The sequence below is a fragment of the Brassica rapa genome, chromosome A01, assembly GCF_000309985.2.
Source record: "Brassica rapa cultivar Chiifu-401-42 chromosome A01, CAAS_Brap_v3.01, whole genome shotgun sequence".
NCBI classification, from domain to species: domain Eukaryota; kingdom Viridiplantae; phylum Streptophyta; class Magnoliopsida; order Brassicales; family Brassicaceae; genus Brassica; species Brassica rapa.
The window spans coordinates 28473308-28494609 of record NC_024795.2 but is presented as its reverse complement, the minus strand read 5'-3'; the positions used below and the strand labels follow the sequence as shown (position 1 = coordinate 28494609).

Below are 21302 nucleotides of genomic sequence, written 5' to 3'. Positions count from 1 at the left end.
AAAATTAATATGATTTAGCTCACTGGCTAAGGCCACTGTAATCGTGGCCATAATCCTAGAATTGTAACATAAGTTAGAAACTCGAGCTGGTTAATAAGAGGACATGCTTTAAATAAATTGATCATCATTAACAATGTAGTTTACTCGTGAATTAAGTTGATTAAGAAACGATAGCTTTCTTTGTATAGCTCAGTTTGGTTTAGTTAGGTTGCTAACTTGCTATGTATAGAGACATAAACTGCGTGTTATATGCATTTCGACCGTTTAGAAAGTTTCTTACAGTTAGATATTTTTGAATTAAAGTTTTGTTGACATGTTTGAAAATGCGTTATAGTCAATGTCTTGTCGAACATAGACACAAAACACTTGAACTTTGTGCACCACTCAACGAATTAATGTCCATTTATTCTTCTTTTCGTTTTATACATTAAAAGAAAATCTTTCGGTGTAAATGGTTTAAGATTGCCATCGACAAAAAAAAGCAAAGTTGCAAGAGACTGGTATAAAGAAAAGTGCAGAGAATATTTGAACTGTGAGTAAACCGCTCATGAGGGACATCGGGTAAACAGGTAAACAAGTAACCTTTTTTTTTTGTGCAACTGTAAACAAGTAACCTAAAAAGCAAAAGTTGAATTTTCTTTTTCTCATAAGAATATTAATAAAAATGTTCTGATCAGCCAGAAAGATTGCCGGTTCATTTGGTTCAGTATTAAATCTAAACAAATTTTTTTTTTTTTGAAATCTAAACAATTTTGCAAACCAGCCTGTAACAAACATCTTATGACCTAAACGCGAATGTGCATTATTGTATATATATAAAGTAAATCAAGTTACTGAGGATGTTGTACCATGATGAAGGGGACAAAAGTGAAAGTCTATGATGGAGGAAAACAGAGATCAGTCATATTAAAAAACATGAATGGGTTATGATTATTACATAACAGTATATACATGAATGTGTGTGTCTGTAGACCAATGTAGGTGCAGTTCAGGGAATCTAACTTCCCTCTTTTTCGGACCAAAGCAGATGTTTTCAATCTGCTTCATGTCTTGTCAACCCCAACCAATAAAGCTTTTTCCTTCCTCTTACTGCTCTTTTCTTTCTTGATCCTTGGGATTTGATCTATTTCGATTTTACCCCCACTGATCTCCTTTTCTTACTTAAAGCTGGAAGAAACATGATGGTTTGATCTATACTATTAAAGCAGGATCCTATTGTCATAATTACCTTAGGGGCATGTTTCCTTCACTAACATTACATGTTTCATTAAGGGTAATTAAGTAATATTAATAACAAATCTATATTGGGTCATTATTTTTGGATCCAGCCCAAATCAAATCTCTCTTGGGCCATTTGGACCTATTAAAAAATCAGATTCAATTCTCACTTTTTTTTTTCTTTGGGCCATTGAGTCCAAGTTCAAATAATTTTTTTTCAACTATTCTTAATTATTATTTTTTTCTTTTCTTAATATAATTTAAGCATTCATAAAAATAATTGAATTTTTTTATTGAAAAGTATAAATCTTTATTAAAAGTATATAATTTTTAATTAAAATATTAACCCCACAATAAAATTAATTTATCAGAGTTATATCAACTTAATTCATTAAAAAAATAAAGTTTAATTTTTTTAACATAAATAGTCATTTAAAATGAAATACGATAAATAAAGATAAAATTTTTAAGTCTTTTATAAAATAAAACACAAATATATGAAAATGTGACATTTACTAAATATTTATCAATTGAAGAAAAAAACAAAAATAAACCCGCGCTTTGAAAGCGCGGGTCAAAATCTAGTTTATGTGTTAAAACAGAGTTTATCTTAACGTCCATAGAACTATTATAATTTGTGACAATTAATTGAAGCGCTCTAACTTTTCCCATCACCTAACTTCCACGATATTTCTCGTTTCCAACCAAATGTATGGGATTTTAACTCTTTTATGTTGATAATATAGAATATATATTGCACGATATTAATTTTGTCGCTTACAAAATTGTTAACAAATCATGTCTATATAGTGCCCTAGTGCTTTCGTTCTTGTTAATTTACTCGATAAAGTAGAAACTGAATCAAGATTGAAGGAAAGAAAATAAATGAAACAACAAGAACCACTGAACTCATAATCTTATCATCAACAAGATTGAGTCATTTGAAATATAGATATTTTTAGTGGTTTGTCATTATGTGTGTGTTACAAACAAGGGTATATATGTCTATTTTATATATATATGCACATACATATAAATTCAAAAGTTAGTTGTATTTGTACCTACCAAAACAATACAAATCTTTCTTTAATGCATAGACACATTGGTAGATACCATAGAGACTGCCATATAGTTTATGTGAACCAATTTTGGATATGAAGTCCATAGACTCCACCTCTGGACATCCTTACAAGTTACACTACATCTTTGCTTATTGCGCGTATCAATTCAACAGAAGTTATGTTAACTTAATTCGATAGAGAAATAAGCTAGTGAATTTAGGTTTATGAATGTGTTAGAAACGTGTGGGGGTTACATCACCGTACGTCGACATAAAGCCCCATGATATCAATCAAAGCTTAGTTTGTTTACCTCTTCGTAGCCTCGCATTTTAATTTCATAATTTATTAGACATTCAGATTAATTAAAACATGAATATCTTTAGTCTTTGTCATTACAAATGAGCGGTAATTCTCTATTGTATTGAGGAATTATCAATTAACAAAAAGCATTATCAATATATATTTTAATTTTATTTGTATTGTAAGAAAAACAACTTCTAAAAAGTAAGACGAAAATGTTTTTTTTATTAAAGACGAAAAATGTTTATTTGCTTTTATAACTTGTTTGAGACATCGACTACTAGACTACAAGCAAACTTCGTCTAAATTCTCACACGTATCTTCCCATTCGTCATTTGACCTTCGGAATCAAACATAACGCGTGATACAGTTAGTTCTTATGTTTGTTCTTTTTGGTGGTCAGTATCAAATCCATGTTTCCAGGAGGGTTGATTAATATAAATCACTCAGAGGATACCAATATAATGCATGCAATGAAGACACATTTATATCAAAATATAACATTTTCTTTAAAAAAATAAACGTAGCTAACAAAAACTTACTACATTGGATTTGAAAGAGTAGATGAGGTCCAGCGTCCAAAACGCCAAAACAACAGTTAGTACTCATCGGCATGTGCTTTAAAAAGACCCACATCATCTAATGAGTCCAAAATATTTGCGATTTTTATTTATTAGTCAAATGTGTATAGAAGAAGTGGTACTAAAAGCAAACAAAAATATAATTTTATGGATAATTTTATGGAAAAGATAAAGGAAAAGTAAAGCCTAGTTTCTCCGTACATAAATTAAAAGAACTTCAACTGTATCTTTTATAACCTATGCTATTAATCTGTGTCATTCTGTATCTCCATGTCTAACTGTTAATATATATTTCATGTAAATACTAGAAGTTGAGCTTTTCTCTTTATTAAAAAGAGTCTTACTACATGCAATAATAAACTAATCCCACATAACAATTGTTTTTTGTTTGTTTAAACTACATTACAAATTTGCTTAACGAGTTCCAAAGTCTCTTTTAACAGCAGTGAATTCAAACAATCAGAATGAAACTGATAAGCGTGAAAGAGGTTGAAAATAAAACAGACTGACAAATAAAATTAAGCTGACAACAATGTTCGTCACGAGGTTGGTTTTCCGTAGAGAAAAGACGAAAGAAACAGAGAAAGTTATTTATCTAGAAAAAACAAGGGTCTAAAATATCTCTGAAAATGATTGATCAAAATATCTTAAGACACTGTTATTTTTATCTCATCTTTTCTTTTAGTTTTCTTAATAGCTTTTGTGCGTGTTTTTTTTTGGATCAATGCTTTTGTGCGTGTTTTATTTGTTTTCTTTGGTCGGAGAAATATATCACTTTCTGAGGTTGCCATGGACCGACCTCCGACGTACTTTAAAAAAAAAAGCCTAGTGTGTAACCGTAGGTCCCTAGAGTCACGTAAGTTGTAAGTTTGTAACGTTACATCTAAACATTAGTTATGGTCGAACCTACCTGTGTATATATATCTATAATCTACGGTTAGTATGGCTATTATTTTAATCAAACACACAGTCAAAAGTTATGCTTAGTTTAAAAATGCACGATGTGAATTAATAACAATGGCATTACTATTGATAGTATTTCTCTATCCTTCATGGTGTGTATAAAACTATTGTGGATTTGTTTGAAGAAAGCCACTTACTATTATGATACTATCTCACTGATGAAGTGGTGCACATGCGCCACATGCACTAGCAAATTAAGTCAAGTTTTATTTCTAACACAAAACCTCTAAGATATTTCAACTAGCTAATTAAGAAGTAGTTTACTAATAGTTTATCTAATTTCAGACTTGTGTTGGTGGTTGAAAGCTGGCCTAAGAGAGCTCTATTCACAGCAAAGAGTGGAATCGATATAATTGTTCTTCCCTTTTTCTCTGTCTCATGTATTCATATCAATAACATATATTTGTATGTTGTGTGATTGAATTTTCTATGACCATTCCATGAAAAACATATAGAAAACCCTCTAAGTTTTATGTATAAATTAGGGCCGTTCAATATGGTAAAACCGAACCGTACCGTACCGAACCGAACCGAACCGAAATAGACAATATGGTTTGGTTTTGGTATGTACCATATAAACCGAATGGATATAATTTTATAAAAACCGTAGGATTTGAATATGGTTTGGTATATAACCGATTAAACCGAATAAACCGAACAAAACCGATTAAAAGTAGAAACATGTAAATATATATCTATTTTATAACAATACATAAAAATCTATTTGTTACATAAGTTAAATTTGTGTTAATAACTATTACCATAATTTTATAGTAATAAAAAACCATAATTTGTAAAACATTTGAACTATAACTTAATAACATTACATCGCAATTCATACATATTATTTTCTAAGTCTTTTTTTGATCTTTTGATTTATTTTAGTCTTCACTAAATTAATATGAAGATTATAAATTTGATGAAAAATAATTAATAGAAAATTTTTAATTGAAAAAGCATGACTTTAATGAACACTAAATATGGAAGAGTGGAAAAACTTTATTTCATGTTTCGGTTCTGTTTCATATTTTTATTTTCAAAATTTTAAGCTTTGCTTTTAGTTATAGATTTGATTATTTTATTTTATGGTAGAAGCATTTTTACTTTTTTGTTCAGTTATTTGAACATGTAATTTATTTTTAATAAATTAATGTGTTGACAATATGACTCTAAAATTCATATAATATGATCTCTAACAAAATAATTATGTTTTTTGGTATAAAACCGAATAAACCGAAAACCGACGGTATATAAACCAAACCGAACCAAAGTAAATATGGATTTAGAATGGTAGTTATATTTTACTAACCGAAATACCGAAAACCGAAAAAAACCGAACCGAAACCGAACTGATATCCGGATTGAACACCCCTAGACTATAAATATGTATATTTTTATTTATGTATAAATATCTTCGACGAGAAAAGTTACCAAATCAAATTTTCAGTAGTTTCCATCATAAAACTAGAATCAAATTAATTTATTATTGTTTTTTCTTAATAAACTTTCAAAAAGATTTGGGTTGATACTACGAGAAATTAAATCATATCGCCAACCAATTTATGTTGACAATCCAACAGTCTTTAAGAAACATTTCGTATGTGGTGTATTAGTAGTATATACGAAAGATCTAGATCGCACAATTTACCATTATAGGAGTTTAAAATTATTGTTTGAATTTCAGTAGCTGTAGCTTCTTTGTTTGCGTAAGTGATGTTGTTTAAAGTTTAAACAAGTCCATCTTGATGACAAAGACCGCTTTCTTGCTTGTGACTGGATCCAAAACCCTCTCTAGTCAACAATCATTAAAATCATTGATCACAAATCATTATTGTGATCCCGAAAATTTGATGTTAATATCAGTGTCTACATAAAACTATTGTAATGTAATAAGTCTACAAGGAAATAAGATATGCTATGATCAGTAAGATGAACTTATGAAAATACAGTTGCAAAAAAAAAAAAAAAAAAAACTTATGAAAATACATTAGATAATATCTACGAAATTACGAATAAAAGTAAATCTAATTATTGAACATTAATACAGCTAAGTATTGTAGTTAAAGAATCTTAAATATTCGAATTGTATGTTAATCAATCGTATTCCAGAAGATGAATACAGCTAAGTACAGTGACGAAGCGAGGCTGTACTTAGTTCTGCCAAAGTGAAAGAAGCTGCCTTCAAGCTTCTTCTTTCTCTTAACTCTGTACCAGAAGAAAAAGTACAAACTTTATAATTAATTTTTTTAAAACAAAACGAATAATAATTAAGAAAATAGTAAAGTAATGATAATTAAAAAAGATTATTTGCAAAATCAAAATGAAAGATATCCTTGCTTCTTGTGCCACCACCGCTCTCTTTTACAGACATAGAAAATAAGAAACCCTGATACAGAGATATTAAACAAGACACAAGTGTTCAGCGTGTTTTTAATCTCTTTCTCTTTCTCTTTCTCTTTCTCTTTCTCTGTTTCTGTCCTTGAGCAACAACAACCGCCTTTATTACACAACATACCCCCTTCTTATAATCTCTTATCTACTACCCTGTTCCCTTCAAAATAAGAGTTTCAGACAGAAACTCTCTCTCTCTCTCTAACCATAGTTTTGTCTGTAAAAACCCACAAATCTAAGAGAAGTTATGAATAAACAAGATGTTATGAAGCTTCAGGTACACGTCTCCTTCTATTCTTTTCTCTCCCTTCAAGATTGTGTCTGTGTGTGCTAATTCTGTTTACTGCTGTGTTTTTTTTTGGGCAGACTTGTGTTCTGAAAGTGAACGTACACTGTGAAGGCTGTAAGCATAAAGTGAAGAAACAGTTGCAGAAAATCGAAGGTTTGTGTTCTTTCTTCTCTGAAAACAAATAGATCTATGATTTATTGAGTTCCCCTTGTTGCTCTCCTCTCTCACATGAAAATTTTACTCTGTTTTATAAAACATAGAGTCCAAAGTTTTGAGATTTATCTCCTGGTGGTACTCTGTTTCTATGTTTCTTTCTTAATTCGACCATGGAGTTCAAAGTTTTGAGATTATCTTCTTGTGGTACTCTGTTTTTATATATTACTTTTTAAATTCAATTTATTGAGTTCAAAGTTTTAAGATTTATTCTCTAGTGGTACTCTGTTTCTATGTTACTTTATAAAGTTCAAAGTTTTGAGATTTTATCTTCTGGTGGTACTCTGTTTCTACTTTACTTTATAAAGTTCAAAGCTTTGAGATTTTAAGCATTGGGGAAGAATCTGAAATGGTTTTGGTTTTTGATTATCAGGAGTGTACTCTGTAAAAGCAGATGTGGAACAGGGGAAAGTCACTGTCACAGGGAACGTTGACCCTGCTCTTCTCGTTAAGAAGCTGAGCAAGTCAGGGAAACACGCCGAGATCATAGGCGGTGGTGGCGGCGGAGGAGGAGGAAAAGGGTTTGCTAATCTCAGTATGAATGGAAACGGTAAGGGCAAAGGTGGAAAAGAGAGCAACCAAGTAAAGGGGAAAGGTAACGGTGGTGGTGGTGGTCAGAATCAAGGGCATGGTCAACCAATGCAGTTGACTCCTCAGCAGATTCAACAGATGATGATGATGAGGGCTGCTCAAGGTGGTGGTGGTGGTGGTGGGAAGGATATGAAGATGATGATGCCTCCTGTGGCGTCTAAGGATCAGAAGAAGTCTGTTAAGTTTGCTGAAGAAGATGATGAGTTTAGTGATGATGATTATGATGATGAGTTCAGCGAGGATGATTATGATGACGATGAGTTCGATGAGGAGGATGGTGAAATGGGAGGACATGGTCATGGAGCAGGAGGAGGTAATCATCACATGCCTCCAAATAAGATGATGATGATGCCTAACAAGATGCCACAAATGGGTCAGCATGGTGGTGGGCCTAAGGGGCCTAATGAGATTATGATGATGATGAATGGGTTCAAAGCCGGTGGTGGTGGTGGAGGAGCGGGGAAGAAAGGAGGCGGAGGAGGTGGTGGGTTTGAGATTCCGGTGCAAATGAAGGGAATGGGTGAGGGTAAAATGGGAAAAGAGGGAAAGAAAGGAGGTGAGAAGGGTAAGAAAGAAGGAAAAGATAAAAAGGGAGGTGGGGGCAAAACGGGGAAAACAGAAGCCAAAAGTGGTGGTGGTGGCCTTCTAGGGTTTTTCAAAAATGTTAAAAGTGGAAAAGGAGATGAGAAGAAGGGAGGTGGTAAGAAAGAAGGTGGTGGTGGTGGGGGTGATAAGGTAAAATCCTCTGGTGGTGGGGGAGGAGGTGGAGTTCATCATTATGATAGTGGGCCTAAAAAGGGAGGAGGTAAATCGAAAGGAGGAGCCCATGGGGCCCATGATATTGAAGAGCTCATCAAACACAACAAAGCAGGCGGAGGAGGAGGTAACAAGGGGAATCATAATCATAGTGCTAAGGGGATGGGTGGTCCAATGGGTCCAGGAGGTCCCATGGGTATGATGGGACAAGGTGGTCCAATGGGGATGATGGGTCAAGGTGGTCCAATGGGACATCAAGGCGGCGGCTCCTACCCGGCGGTACAAGGTTTGCCGATGAGTGGAGGAGGAGGAGGATATTATCCACAACCACCTCAGGCAAATCATCAAATGAACCAACAACAGTACATGCAAATGATGATGCACCAGCAGCAACAACAACAACAACAAGCTGCTGCAGCTCATGGAGGATATGGTGGTGGTCACGGTGGAGACATGTACCACCCGATGATGTATGCTCGGCCATATCCAGCAGTGAATTATGCTCATCCACCGCCAATGCCGCCTCCACACTCGGGTCCTTATACTGATATGTTCAGCGATGAGAATCCAGCTGGTTGTAGTATCATGTGATCTTTGGTTATGTTAAGTAGACAAACCTGATCTGAATATGTTTTATCTTAATCTTAGGAGTCTTGTGTTATTTTCTTCTTTGGAGCTGTCGTTTTCTTTTCTAACTCTGCCTAGGATATGAATAATTTCTTTTTTGGTGGCATGATGTTTATAATATCTCGAGTTTGGTAAAAGATGGTTACAAAGTAAGATATTTATTTAGCTTTGTTTTTCTGTGTGTGAAAATGATGGATTATGCAGCTCCCTCCTCTAATAGTAGGTACAAGAGCAGGTCAACTTGTTATAGTATGCTACTAACTTTCATAACAAATCCTATAAAATTTGATCTGTAAAGATCCGTGCTGAGTTGATTATGTTGTTTTTGAAAAAGGTGTGGATGATAAAAACCTTTGAGGATTAGCTATTGTTTCGGTCATATATGAAATATTTATCCGAAGGTCAAACTAGTGAATGAAGGGATTAGCTATTGCTTTCCTGATTCACCCACAGAAAACTCTTGAACTTGAGATTTGTATCGTTTTTTGTAATTATACGAAACATCACGTTTTAATTTAATGGATATCAGTTTAGAAAAGAGTCTAAAATGGCCATGTTTGATTTCTATGTAAACAAATGCGACTTTCTTAATACAGTACAAAAAATTAGTAAATCTGAGAGAACACATTATAAAAAAAACACATTACCCTTAGTTTATAAAAACAAAATTTCTAAAAACCTTTATGAATAATCATACTGTGACTGTGAACAGATAGAGCTTCAGCACAACCGCAAGCCCCAGCTGCAAAAGAAAGATGCTTGCGATTATCAGGATCGATCTCTCCCCAGCGGAATTGATATGCGCTTTGAGGTTCAGAGCCACAAATGTTGCAGACATGAACCCTGCTACACCCGCGATGACCCATCTGAAGATCTCCACTGGCACCACCGAGAGGCACTGCAGTTCAACACACACCGATAAAAAAAAAGTGTCAAAGTCTCATTCATCATATACAGATGTTTTGATTTTTATTTAGAAGGAGAAGTATTGGTACCAATGCAGGGATGAAGATGAACAGGGAATAGCCGTAGAGGCAAAAGAGCTGGACTAGCCCCGAAGGTGCAGAGAAGTACTTGAGAACCACATATAACGCGAGAGGAACCAGCGTGACATAGCCATAGAAAACACCAGCGGACCAAGTCACCAGATTGATATCATAGTTCCACTCTTGTTTCTTCCATTTATGCGCTACGTACGTGACAAACGTGCCGATAGACGCCGCCACGAATATCAAAGTCGTGCATATCCAGAACGGACCATACCTAACAAAACACAAATCAACCGAGTTTCATTCGTAAAGTCAAAAAGAAAAAGACTACAACTCTTACAAGTCAGGCTTATCAGCAGTCTTCTCTGTAAACGTTCCGCGGAACGGGAAGAGAGATTCCTTGAGTCTGTCCAAGACATCCGAAGTGTCGACGTCGAAGAACGGCTTGTAAGCACCAACAGTAAACTTATGGAGCCAGCCACCAGACTGAGGTTCATCTGTACTACTACTACTACCGTTACCAGGTCCAGAAAATGTATCTGCACCAGTGTTCAAATCAAAGCTCAATCATACGTTTCCACATCTTATAACTTCATATAGAATAAAAACTCCATACCATCAGCATCACGAGGGGGATTACTCCCACCAGAGATCTTGCCCTGAGATGGAGGAAATGTTTGAAGATTTGATTCTGCAACACAAACAATGCATTTAGATTCCAGCTAAACCTAGATTCTTTCAAGAATCCATAGCAAATTGCTTTCTTCTTTAGCTTCAATTTCAAATCAATTTCGTTCAAACCTAACCGCTCTACAATCAAAATCGAATGTTTTACCTGCGAATTTGACGGTGGTGTGGCCTGGATCTGGAACGGACTACGATCAACACAAACGAGATCAGATCGGAGGAAGTACAGACGTAGATGATACTCATGTATAACAATCGAATCGGAGGAGTGAACTTACAGGTACAGATCCAGAGACTTTCTGGCTGTCGATCGTCGTGTAGTTCCCGCCGGTCATCATCTTGATCTCCTTGTCGATCTCACGTTCGTCGTCTCTCAGGAATCGAGAAGAAACTCGCCTTTGTAACAGAGGGTAACCTTCTTTTTCATTTAGAAGGTTTCGTGCCACTTGATGTTTATATACCTTTTCTCGAATTTAATTTAAAAAAAACAGAAATTATCATATTTATCTGGTTAATAGAAATGTTTTAATTAGATGATTATGATTATTTGGTAATTGATTTAGGAAAATTATTTTTGGTAACAAATTTAATTGCGTTAAGTGGAAAGTATATGATAAAGATCACACGCGTTTTCTAATTAATTGTTATATAGTCAAAAATCAAAATGTAATGAAATAGCATGATGCACGTACGGTTAAACTGTAATAATGTTATGCAGTTCTATTCAACACGAATGCTTGAATTGTTTAAATGTTAACAAGGAAAGGATTTTCTATTCAACAATAGGGTATTCAAATTAATGCAAGTAATTAAAAGCTTTGAACACCCAAAAAGGTAACAAGATAACAGAAACAAGAAGACCAATTGTATCAATGTCTAGATATTCAATCTCATCCGTTGATCCTTTCACACAAACGCAAATATCACACTAAGACGTGACACTTGGCTTAAGGTACTGGATATGCTACTTGGAATCGACCAGTAATATAAATAGAGATGAAAATGCTACTTTGAATTCTCATCTTTCATAAGCTTAGTTACCATATATCTCGTCTTTATTTGCATTTTGACCTTCAAGGTAAAATCTCTCTTACTGCTTTTGAGCCTTTGAATCATTCTGAAAAGTATGCATGGATCATCTACCCTCTCTCTGTTTTTGACTCTAATTCAGTAATTTGATCTTATGGGTTGTATAAAAGTCTTCTCCTTTTCAACATACAATGCCATTATGACTTGATTCTTAAACCTCTAGGCCATAGTTCAGTCTTATTCTGAAAAGTGTTTTGATGTTTGTTTGCAAAATCAGATGATGAGTACTTTTGGTTCTGAAAGTGTGCATCTTTATGATGGATCATCTAGTCTATCTCTGTTTCAGTAATTTCATCTTGTGGGTTGTGAAAAAGTCTTGTCCTTTTCAACATACAATGCCCTTAAGACTTGATTCTTAAGCCTCTAAGGCCATAGATCTTCTCAGATGTCATCTTACAAGACATGTATATGTTTATCCTTAAAATTATTTTGATGTTTGTTTGCAGCATAAGATGACGAGTGGTTTTGGTTTTGGTTTGGGAGACTCAAATGGCTCGAAAAAACCTGTACGAATCGTTGTAGTTGGTGAGACAGAAACTAGGAAAACAAGTTTGATCATGGCTGCAGTAACTGATCATTACTATCCTGAACCTAACATCCCTCCTATGTTACCTTATACAAAACTACCTTCTGAATATTGCTCTGAAGATGTTCCGGTTACCCTTATCGACACTTCTTCAAGGTAAATGTTTATTATGATTTGTGCATATATTGACATCATTAAGGGATGTATATAATATAATATTCTGTAGATAGGTTTATATTTAAATATAATGGTTTTTATTCTATTGATGTCTTTGTTAATAACATTTGCAGACCAGAAGACAAGAGAGATGTCATTAGAGAAGTCAAGGAAGCAGATGCAATAGTTCTGACGTTTGCAATAGATAGACAAGAGACTTTGGACCGTTTAAGTGAATATTGGCTTCCTCTGTTCCGACAACTAGAGGTTTAGTTTCATTCTTTTTTTATCTCTTCATCAATCAATTTTGTAATTTTTCTTATTAAATGTTTGTCTTCTGACATTTCTATTACATAGGTGAGAGTCCCTATCGTAGTAGCATGTTATAGTGTTATCAAAAACGAACATAATCCGGTCAACATTGAAGAAATAACGTTACCTATAAGGCAACAATGTCAAGAGATAGAGATATGCATTGAGTGGTCTGCTCCGTGGCTATCTGATATCAGTTGGCTTGTGAGTGAGATCTTAACACTTTAAAGCATTTCAACCTTTTACTATACTTCATGTCTGAAAACGACCAAACTGATTTTTGTGCAGGCTCAAGCGGTTTTTGTGCAAGCGCAAATATCGGCTATGTACCCAATAGGACCAGTGTATGATCGAGTAACCAATTCACTGAAGCCTCGCTGTGTTGCTGCCTTAAAACGTATATTTGATCTATATGCGCGTAACAATGATTACATTCTCAGTGATGACGGGTTAAGCGATATGAATGTTCGTAGCTTTGGTATACCAGTGATGCCTTCTCGTAGTAGAGAATTAATAAAATCTGTTCAAGAACTGTGTCCACTAGGAGTCAAAGAGAACGGACTCACAATAGATGGCTTCTTGGTTCTAATCACAAAGCTTATCAACGATAGAAAACTCAGAACGTTATGGACTATTCTTAGGACACTAGGATATAACAATGATTTAAGACTTGTACATGAGATGATTCCTTATTCATCATTCAAACGCATGCCTGATCAGGTAAACATCTTCAGAAATATAGCACTCTATTGTGATTATTTGCTGCTGTTCTGATTTGGCTTTTGTGCAGAGTGTTGAGCTGACAGATCAAGCTATTGGATCCTTAAAGAGAGCCTATCACCGTTTCGATAAGTTGGGACCTCAAATGATGGAATCTCTCTTTGAAACTGCACCTGAAAGGTAACCTTTTCACTTTCAAAAAGAGCGCAAATTTTGAATATAATGTAGTCCTTGTATCTACTTATGTGTAACTCCATTGATTTGATTCATTAATAACAGTCCTTGGAATGGAGCTCCTTATAAAGATGCTACAGAGAAAACTAGCAATGGAGGATTATCACTTGAAGCTTTCCTCTCACTGGTAATCAAGAACGGTTTCAAGAAGATCCCATATCAAATGTTTACAATTTGTCCTAAATCTTTAAAACTATTTCTATCTTTGCAGTGGTCATTGATGACACTACTAGATCCGGCTAGGAGTCTTGAATATTTCATTTGCATTTGTCACCCTGATGATCCATCTTCAGCAGTTCATGTTACTAGGAGGAGAGAGCTAGACCGCAAGGAGCAAACATCTGTAAGAAAAGTTGTTCAGTGTTTTGTCTTTGGACCTAAGAATGCTGGAAAGTCTGCACTGCTCAATGGATTTATTGGAAGGTTTGTTTGTTTTAAAACTCAGGTCAAGAAAAATTGATTTTACACAACATAAAATATATGTCTGATTGTATATGATCTTAGGCCATATGATGATGACAATAGAGATGGATTAGGTGAGGAGCGTTATGCTGTTAATATGGTTGGGAACTCTGGTGTAACTGGAGGTACAAAGAAAACTCTGGTGATGAAGGAGATTCAATATCAAGAAGATGGATTCCTATTATCAGATGAAGCATTGGCTTCTTGTGATGTAGCAGTCTTTGTTTATGATTCTTCTGATGAGTCTTCTTGGAAGAGAGCCATTTATATGGTTTCTGAGGTTGCAACAATTAGTGAAGACGCAGGGTTTGTGTTTCCTTGTCTAATGGTTGCAGCTAAAATGGATCTTGACTCATTCCCAATGGCAATTCAAGAATCCACTAGGGTAAGTACTGATCTTCCTTATTGATTAATAATCATCAAAAGATTATGTAATAATAATGTTTTCATGTAAATGAGATCTTGCAGGCTACACAAGAGATAGGGATTGAAGCTCCAATACCAATCAGTTCCAAACTTGGAAATGTCGATAACTTGTTTCACAAGATACTAACAGCGGCTGAGCATCCTCATTTGTGTATTCCAAAGATTGAGTCAAAGAGGAAAAGGGTCCTCAAGCTAATCAATTCTTGGATTCCAGAATGTTGGGTCAAATGCTTCTGTATTTCATCATAATATGTATGGATTCATAGTTGGACAGCTGCTAAAGAAAGATTCAAAACTGTATTGGAGAGATTGTGTGTTTAAGTTATTTGTTCATGGATGCTTTGTTTAAGAATTAAAGGATTGTTTTCTATAAATTTCATTTTGTTTACTCTCAATAATTACCAGTAGAAGTCAGAATTAAAGAACAAAATGAAGGAAAGATCTAAAGACGTAACTACACAGCTTTGTACCACAAAAAAAAAAAAAGAATTGTATAAAAAGACCAAAACCTAACTCTAAAGTTTCACAACTTCACTCACTTGAACAAGAAACAGAACTAGAGCCATAGCTAATAGCCTCCAAACTAGAATGAGTCATATTAGTCATCCATCTCCTTGGAACTCCCTTTGATTCTCCAGCAAGATTATATGCATATGATCTCCACTCGTTCTCACCATCTTCACAAGAACTCACAAAACCTAACCTTCTCATCTTCTGAGTCCTCTCAAGAACAATGAGACTAGAGAAAGTCGAAAAGCTATTACCAACAAACACATCAGCTCTTAAACACACCTCATAATCTATAGCAGATTGTATCAAATAAGAATATTTCCCATAAACCTCCTCTTTAACCCCAAGCTTCTTCTTCTCATAAGGTACTAAACCGTCTCTCCAACCATTTAAGACCGATGATTCTTCATCTTTTTCATCTAAGAGACTATCTGCTACTGCTAAGTAAAGAACTGTTGGAGTCTTTAAACCAGATATGTTCCCTACTCTCTCCATGATCTCTCTTTTGCTACTACAAATCTCTGAAACCTTTAGCCTTTGCTCTAGCTTCTTACAATGTATCATCCAATCTATCTCTATCCTCATGTGAACCGCAACAAAAGGGACAAGACCCGTCCTGATTCTATTATCTCCCCCTCCTTGTCTGATTCTCGTCACCACTTTATCTGCTTCTCTCGAGATCTCATCGACCACAACCATACACTCAAAGACCTTAGCATAGTCCTTAACAGGCCAATGATCATGCCACAAGAAAGGGTTCTTTCCTACGACACGGACCACTTCAAACTCATTAGTTGCGGACTGTTTCAGCTGTTGCAAGTCTCTCTCCACTGTCCACCTCCTTCCACTGCCTTTCTCTAGGTCAAAAGAATGTGTTCTGTTTCTAACGTCGGAGAACCGAGCGAGCCGCACGAACCCTTTGCAGAGAGAGTTGAATCTTTGGAACTGGAAGACTTTATCGAAGGGGATGGGACGGAGCTTGTCTACTTCCTTGTAGAACAAGGAAGCGCTTAGGCTAGGCATGAGAAGCGTTCTGTTCATGGTTCTTGCGGTCAAGCAAGCTCTTGCGAAAGCTATCTTCTGGTTGTTTAGTCCCCATACGATCTGAGGAACCTCGAGGAACTTGTGGGCTGTTGAGGAGGAATCTGACATGTAACGGGCTCGAAACAAGAAGCTACTGTTTCTGGTGGAGTAAGAGAGAGACAGAGCTCTGAAGAACAGAGCAATGCCAACAAGAACAAGGCATTTGCAAGTGATAGATTTTGAAAAGAGTCTTAGATTCTTGGAACTAAACTGAGAATTCATTGTTAATCACTTCAGATTCAGCTTCTTCTCCAACATCAAAATCTTGGTCTGAGTCGACGACGTTAGAAACCTGCAAGAATCAAAAACAGAGTATGCATTGAAGAGATAAGAACCCTAAAAGATTGAAACTTTATTCAAAATCTGGGACGGTCCCAGAACATAACATATTAACATGCATGATCGATTTTGAATCTATTTTAATGATCAGGATTAAATAAAAATCGCATCTTTTCTAGGTCTAAATAGGCTAATAATCAGAAGGAATAAAACCCTAGACGAGAGGAAGAATTTTGACCTACCTTACTTTTAATTTCTGATTTTTGTTTTTGCCTAATCTGCCAGTATCGTGATTACTAGACAAATTAAAACAAAATTACGATAAATCGCTCTAATCACGGATTATTAGGGTGTTTTTGGGAGAAAGCTTTGAAGCAAAGCAAAGAGAGAATCCAAAAAGGCTAATTAGAAAAATGTCAGATAAATAGAATCCAGCCAATCGTAGCCACTGACAAGAAGAATATGCAAACTGAGGTTTCAAGGGATGTTTAAAAAAAAGAAGAGATTGTATATTTGAAAATATTGAGATAGACGGGAGGTGAGGAAGGTTCTTGAACAGAACAGAGCAGAATCACGGAGAAAAGTGCAAAAAGCGAAAGTTTAAACGACAAATCTTGTGAATATAGGTAAAAGACTGAATTTAATATTTGAATAAAATGGTTAGAGTTTGGTGGAATATATACTTTTCTAATGTCACGCGTTCTGTTTAAATTTACGAGCTTATAGTTAACGTCCTGAAACTATCATTGTTTTCGAATGTGTCACGCCGTATTCAACGCATGATTTTCTAATACGGCATTACATTTATCCACCGTGTTCATATGCGTAATAGTCGATAGTCCCCACCCGTAGCCGTCATAAACGCAAGAGCAATACCGTGGAAGAGGCTTTATTATATAGTATAAAAATAATTTTTGTAGTTATGCAAAATGTGTTGTTTTTTTTTTTTTCCCCTCGATTAGAAATTTGATTAACGGGCCTAAAAAACCCCATAGTCCAACATACATAAGCCCAAGAAAGACGGACCAAAAATTAAAATAAGATTCCGGATCCAAGGCCCAACACCGAAAACCCTAGGCTCCACGAGACTCCGCCGCCGCGCGGACAAACGCTGCGGCTCCGACGTCGTCCTCGTTTCGAAAGACCACCGGGTAACCAACCGTCGATTCACCCGGATCCACCGGAACTCACTGACTCCACACCATCTCACCGCAAACGTCTTCAAGTCAAGTGAAACCCAATCCAGAGAGAATCAATCGACTGTTCGAGATCTCATCCGTCACCATTCATTACAATCACCGAGAGGAAGGCTTCACGCGAACCATTATCGTTAACCAAGGTCGAGCTTCGATCGTCCTCCGACGTCGTCGTCACCCAATCCAACCCAAACCAAAAACGTAAAACTAAAAGGAAAGAACAGACGAACCCTAAAACGGAACTAGGGAAACACCAGACGGCGAGGCAAGGCATGAAACGCCTTCACCCCCCGTGATCTAGACTGACGAGGACAGAGCTGACGAAGCCTCCACCTCTCGGGGACAGGAACCGGCGTCGACGAAGCTAGGAGAGCCTCCGCCTCCCGGAGGTAAAACCAAAAAGCCGAACAAGGGGCTTCACCGCGCCTTCCTCAATACGACCGCGCCCTTACGCCAGAAACAGAATCGCCACATGCGGCCTTGTTCCAGAGCTCAGGCAAGGCGGAAGAGAGAGGGGACTAGAGCAAAGCGAAATCGAAGGCTGAAACGGTAGCTTGAGGGGCTCCAGCGACGGCACGCACGCTCACGCGCCGCCTGTCCGCCGGACCCAAAAGAAGATCTGGTTTCTCTCTAGTAGTAATCCAAAGTTCTAATACTATCAAAAATATGCAAAATGTGTTGTTAAGCTGCAATATTCTTATTCATATATCCGTTACACAATAATAGCATTTGCTAATGATCTTTGGGTCAGGTTTGGCCCAACAATAAATAGAAGGATATGACTCAGACCAACATTTAGTAGCCCAAGTTTAATTTTTTTATCGCCATGTTTCTCAATGGATCGATATCAAGAAAAGACATGTTTTGATTGCAAGCTTAACTAGTTTACATTGATCTATTTCTTCAATTAATCATGAGAAAATACATTATTAGTTTTAAAACGTGGTACAGAAGAAAAGAAGAACTAAGCAAATCTTATGGGCTTTGTTAGATCGCTTGGCAGCCACAAGTCATCTCTTCAAGAGCGGTTCTAAGTCTTCTTGAACCACAAGGCACCGTTTGTCTCTGCAACATGAGACAGTGTTTCTCAAACATCTCCGCTGTAATATTTAATCTGAAATCAAGATCGAACAAGAACGTTCTCTCTAGCCTATTCATCTCTTCAGTGCTAACTCCTCCAATTTTCGCATAATAAGCATTATTATAACACCTAAACTCCATAAAAAAACAAGATAACAGGCTCGAATTATAAGCAAATAGACTACGAAAATTTTAGGTCTAGCTAGTTAAGAAGATACTAACTTGCGATCCAAGAATTTTGCTGCGACCAAGAGACTGGTGATGAGAAGACGGTGAACGTTAAGTGACGTGAGACGACGAGTCGTGCTTGTAGCCACTGGTATTTCTAGATACCTAATGATGTAAACAAAGGCTGCAACGAAGCACGCAGGGCTACACCGAGCGTACCTGTGGACTCTCTCTGTGTAACGTTGGATGTTCATGGAGGGTGATCTTGAGCCATGGAACATAGTGATCTCTTCGTCCCTGTTGATCGTAAAGGAGATTCAAACATGAGAGATCGGAGAGGATAGAGAAATTTCATTTCTACATATTGAATAAACTGAACTTGTTGCGTCTTGTGTGGAATGGCTTTTCGTTCTTTTGAATCATCTTCGTAAGAACTGAGGCGAGAAGGGTGATGACATGAGGAAGGGTGGAAGTAGAAGGCTGATCGTAGTCTTCTATAAGACCTAACCATTGAAAGAGCGATGAGTTGGTGGAGTTGCTAGAAGTTTCCATTTTTGTGTTGAAACCGAAACTGAGAATGCTTTTGAAAACCTCTATGGTTGTTCTTGGCTTGAGGAAGCACAGGGAATGTAAGTGGAGTGGGAGAAGCAAAGTTGAATGCTTTCTTTTAAAAGTTTTGCAACTTTAGATTCTTTGCTTTGAGAGAAAGTTACGTGTGTATTATTGTGTATGTAGGGTTTTTTTTTTGTGGGAGTGGGACCCGTGATTGTTTTGTTTTGGAGGATTAATCACAGCCTGGTTTATAGAACCATGTGGTCAATCTACGTCTGAATCCTAAAACTCAAGTTGAAACATGCATACGTACATAGTAGTAAGGCTCGAGCCAAATATATGTTAAGGTTTGCTTTCTTATTTTCTCACTAGGAGACTGAATCTATCTGAACAAAATCATTTTGTTTGGGACATTTGAACTTGCAAGAAACTCAAAGAGGCATGTTTACACAATTAGAGACCTAAAGTTATTTAAAGAAGGAAGAACATACCAAATTGATAATAAGGAAGTATTAATCAAATTTCATCTTCACTGCTTTTATGTGTCATGAAAAAGGCAAGAGATAAACCGAGAAGTGATAACTTGAAAAAAGCAAAATGAAGCAATTGCCTAATTGGTAGCCAAACTTTAGACAAAGTTGCATGGAAAGTTCGTTCAACATTTTTCCAACTTGTGATAGAATTATATTATTAAAGAGTAATTCTTGGGTTCACCCCCTAAGGTGAACCTCTAGGTTCACCAACCAATAAGATTTCATTATTTCAAATTCGATATCTTCTAGAAAAGGAAACAAAATATTGTTAAGTTATATTACGTTTTTAAAATAAAAAGGTAAAAAAAAATAATAGTTACAAAAAAAAAGATTTTTTTTTAAAATATTGTTAACGTCGTCAGCAAAACACTAAACCCTAAATCCTAATCCCTAAACCCTAAACCTTTGGGTAAATCATAAACCCTTGGGTAAATCCTAAACCCTTGGATAAATCATAAACTCTAAATCAAAAACACTAAACACAAAAATCATAAACCCTTGAATGTTTTAGTGTTTAGTGTTTTTGATTTAGTGTTTATGATTTATCCAAGGGTTTAGGGTTTATCCAAGGGTTTAGGGTTTCGAATTTAGGGTTTAGGGATTAGGATTTAGGGTTTAGTTTTTTTTTCTGACGACGTTAAAAATATTTTTTGTAATTACTACAATTTTTATTTTTAATTTTTATCTTTTTATTTTAAAAACATAATATAACTTGACAATATTTTGTTTCCTTTTATAAAAGATATCAAATTTGAAATAACATAATCTTATTGGTTGGTGAACCTACAGGTTCACCCTAGGGAGTGAACCCAAGAATAAGTAATTATTAAACTAGTTAAAATTAGTAATAAAGGACTTTAAACATAGTGATTAAACGATAATAATTATATTATTGCAAGCTTTTTTTGTTCTTTTTTTTTCTAATACCACACACTTGATTGATTTTATGTTTTCACTCGTCTATACTTCTTCACACACTAAAGGTGTGCCTGTATGACATATTTAAAATAAAATAAAATAGTTGAAAATTTATTTTATGTCATCTCACTTACACTGATTTCAGTCAATTGAATAAAAAATTGTTTCAGTTCATTTATTCTAAAAAGTGAGAAAATAGTAAAAATAGAGTAAATCTTCTCGTGTTACAAAAAAAAAAAAAAGAGTAAATCTTCTCTCAACCTTTTATGAAATGAAAAAGTTCACTCTAGATTTATTAATTTTCATACCTCATATTTCTACTTTATTTTCCCCACTTTTACTCCCCTATGTAACCAATCACACTCTAAAACTCTTATTAGAGGTCTTCTATC

The 21302-nt window shown here is 35.6% G+C and overlaps 5 protein-coding genes across 9 annotated transcripts; 2 read left to right on the top strand and 3 right to left on the bottom strand.

Moving 5' to 3' along the window:
- The first annotated feature begins 6444 nt into the window (after window positions 1–6444).
- On the top strand, window positions 6445–9161 carry LOC103848997 (heavy metal-associated isoprenylated plant protein 34). 2 transcript variants are annotated; one of them, XM_033290876.1, is made up of 4 exons: window positions 6445–6791; window positions 6881–6956; window positions 7390–7532; window positions 7572–9161. In XM_033290876.1, exons 1-4 carry the CDS (start codon window positions 6762–6764, stop codon window positions 8952–8954), a joined length of 1632 nt encoding a protein of 543 aa, XP_033146767.1. In that variant the 5' UTR covers window positions 6445–6761; the 3' UTR covers window positions 8955–9161. The 2 variants fall into 2 exon arrangements, with proteins under 2 accessions (XP_033146767.1, XP_009124071.2); XM_009125823.3 differs by having other exon boundaries at window positions 6450–6791; window positions 7390–9161.
- A 365-nt stretch (window positions 9162–9526) lies between these two features.
- LOC103848998 (protein YIPF1 homolog) lies at window positions 9527–11144 on the bottom strand. Its single transcript, XM_009125824.3, has 6 exons — window positions 10945–11144; window positions 10815–10854; window positions 10596–10670; window positions 10320–10518; window positions 9986–10253; window positions 9527–9888 (listed from the first exon to the last, which is right to left on the bottom strand). Exons 1-6 carry the CDS (start codon window positions 11002–11004, stop codon window positions 9682–9684), a joined length of 849 nt encoding a protein of 282 aa, XP_009124072.1. The 5' UTR covers window positions 11005–11144; the 3' UTR covers window positions 9527–9681.
- Window positions 11145–11386: 242 nt separating this feature from the next.
- LOC103848999 (mitochondrial Rho GTPase 3) lies at window positions 11387–15181 on the top strand. Of its 3 annotated transcripts, none has more exons than XM_033290796.1 (9): window positions 11387–11744; window positions 12202–12437; window positions 12572–12704; window positions 12795–12953; window positions 13038–13469; window positions 13540–13649; window positions 13749–14126; window positions 14208–14550; window positions 14634–15181. In XM_033290796.1, exons 2-9 carry the CDS (start codon window positions 12208–12210, stop codon window positions 14838–14840), a joined length of 1992 nt encoding a protein of 663 aa, XP_033146687.1. In that variant the 5' UTR covers window positions 11387–11744; window positions 12202–12207; the 3' UTR covers window positions 14841–15181. The 3 variants fall into 3 exon arrangements, with proteins under 3 accessions (XP_033146687.1, XP_033146693.1, XP_033146688.1); XM_033290802.1 differs by having other exon boundaries at window positions 11387–12437; window positions 12795–12919; window positions 12980–13469; window positions 13749–13830; window positions 13915–14126; XM_033290797.1 differs by having other exon boundaries at window positions 11387–12437; window positions 13749–13830; window positions 13915–14126.
- LOC103849000 (O-fucosyltransferase 23) lies at window positions 14960–18648 on the bottom strand. Of its 2 annotated transcripts, none has more exons than XM_009125826.3 (2): window positions 16706–18648; window positions 14960–16476 (listed from the first exon to the last, which is right to left on the bottom strand). In XM_009125826.3, the coding sequence occupies exon 2, from the start codon at window positions 16404–16406 to the stop codon at window positions 15123–15125; it is 1284 nt and encodes a 427-aa protein (XP_009124074.1). In that variant the 5' UTR covers window positions 16407–16476; window positions 16706–18648; the 3' UTR covers window positions 14960–15122. The 2 variants fall into 2 exon arrangements, with proteins under 2 accessions (XP_009124074.1, XP_009124075.1); XM_009125827.3 differs by having other exon boundaries at window positions 16711–18638.
- LOC103849002 (cyclin-P3-1) lies at window positions 18630–20284 on the bottom strand. Its single transcript, XM_009125829.3, has 3 exons — window positions 19287–20284; window positions 18962–19204; window positions 18630–18869 (listed from the first exon to the last, which is right to left on the bottom strand). The coding sequence occupies exons 1-3, from the start codon at window positions 19457–19459 to the stop codon at window positions 18647–18649; spliced, it is 639 nt and encodes a 212-aa protein (XP_009124077.1). The 5' UTR covers window positions 19460–20284; the 3' UTR covers window positions 18630–18646.
- Window positions 20285–21302: the final 1018 nt, after the last annotated feature.

Excerpts from the sequence above, each read along its gene's own strand:
- LOC103848997 (XM_009125823.3), top strand. The coding sequence starts at position 6,762 with ATGAATAAACAAGATGTTATGAAGCTTCAG. Across the intron at positions 6,792-6,880 it reads AAGATGTTATGAAGCTTCAG|ACTTGTGTTCTGAAAGTGAA; the intron begins GTACACGTCTCC and ends TTTTTTGGGCAG. Across the intron at positions 6,957-7,389 it reads ACAGTTGCAGAAAATCGAAG|GAGTGTACTCTGTAAAAGCA; the intron begins GTTTGTGTTCTT and ends TTTGATTATCAG.
- LOC103848998 (XM_009125824.3), bottom strand. The coding sequence starts at position 11,004 with ATGATGACCGGCGGGAACTACACGACGATCGACAGCCAGAAAGTCTCT. Across the intron at positions 10,671-10,814 it reads CACCACCGTCAAATTCGCAG|AATCAAATCTTCAAACATTT; the intron begins GTAAAACATTCG and ends TTTGTGTTGCAG. Across the intron at positions 10,519-10,595 it reads TCCCCCTCGTGATGCTGATG|ATACATTTTCTGGACCTGGT; the intron begins GTATGGAGTTTT and ends ACACTGGTGCAG.
- LOC103848999 (XM_033290796.1), top strand. The coding sequence starts at position 12,208 with ATGACGAGTGGTTTTGGTTTTGGTTTGGGAGACTCAAATGGCTCGAAA. Across the intron at positions 12,438-12,571 it reads CTTATCGACACTTCTTCAAG|ACCAGAAGACAAGAGAGATG; the intron begins GTAAATGTTTAT and ends TAACATTTGCAG. Across the intron at positions 14,127-14,207 it reads CTCAATGGATTTATTGGAAG|GCCATATGATGATGACAATA; the intron begins GTTTGTTTGTTT and ends ATATGATCTTAG.
- LOC103849000 (XM_009125826.3), bottom strand. The coding sequence starts at position 16,406 with ATGAATTCTCAGTTTAGTTCCAAGAATCTAAGACTCTTTTCAAAATCT.
- LOC103849002 (XM_009125829.3), bottom strand. The coding sequence starts at position 19,459 with ATGGAAACTTCTAGCAACTCCACCAACTCATCGCTCTTTCAATGGTTA. Across the intron at positions 19,205-19,286 it reads TTCCACACAAGACGCAACAA|GGACGAAGAGATCACTATGT; the intron begins GTTCAGTTTATT and ends TACGATCAACAG. Across the intron at positions 18,870-18,961 it reads GCAAAATTCTTGGATCGCAA|GTGTTATAATAATGCTTATT; the intron begins GTTAGTATCTTC and ends TATGGAGTTTAG.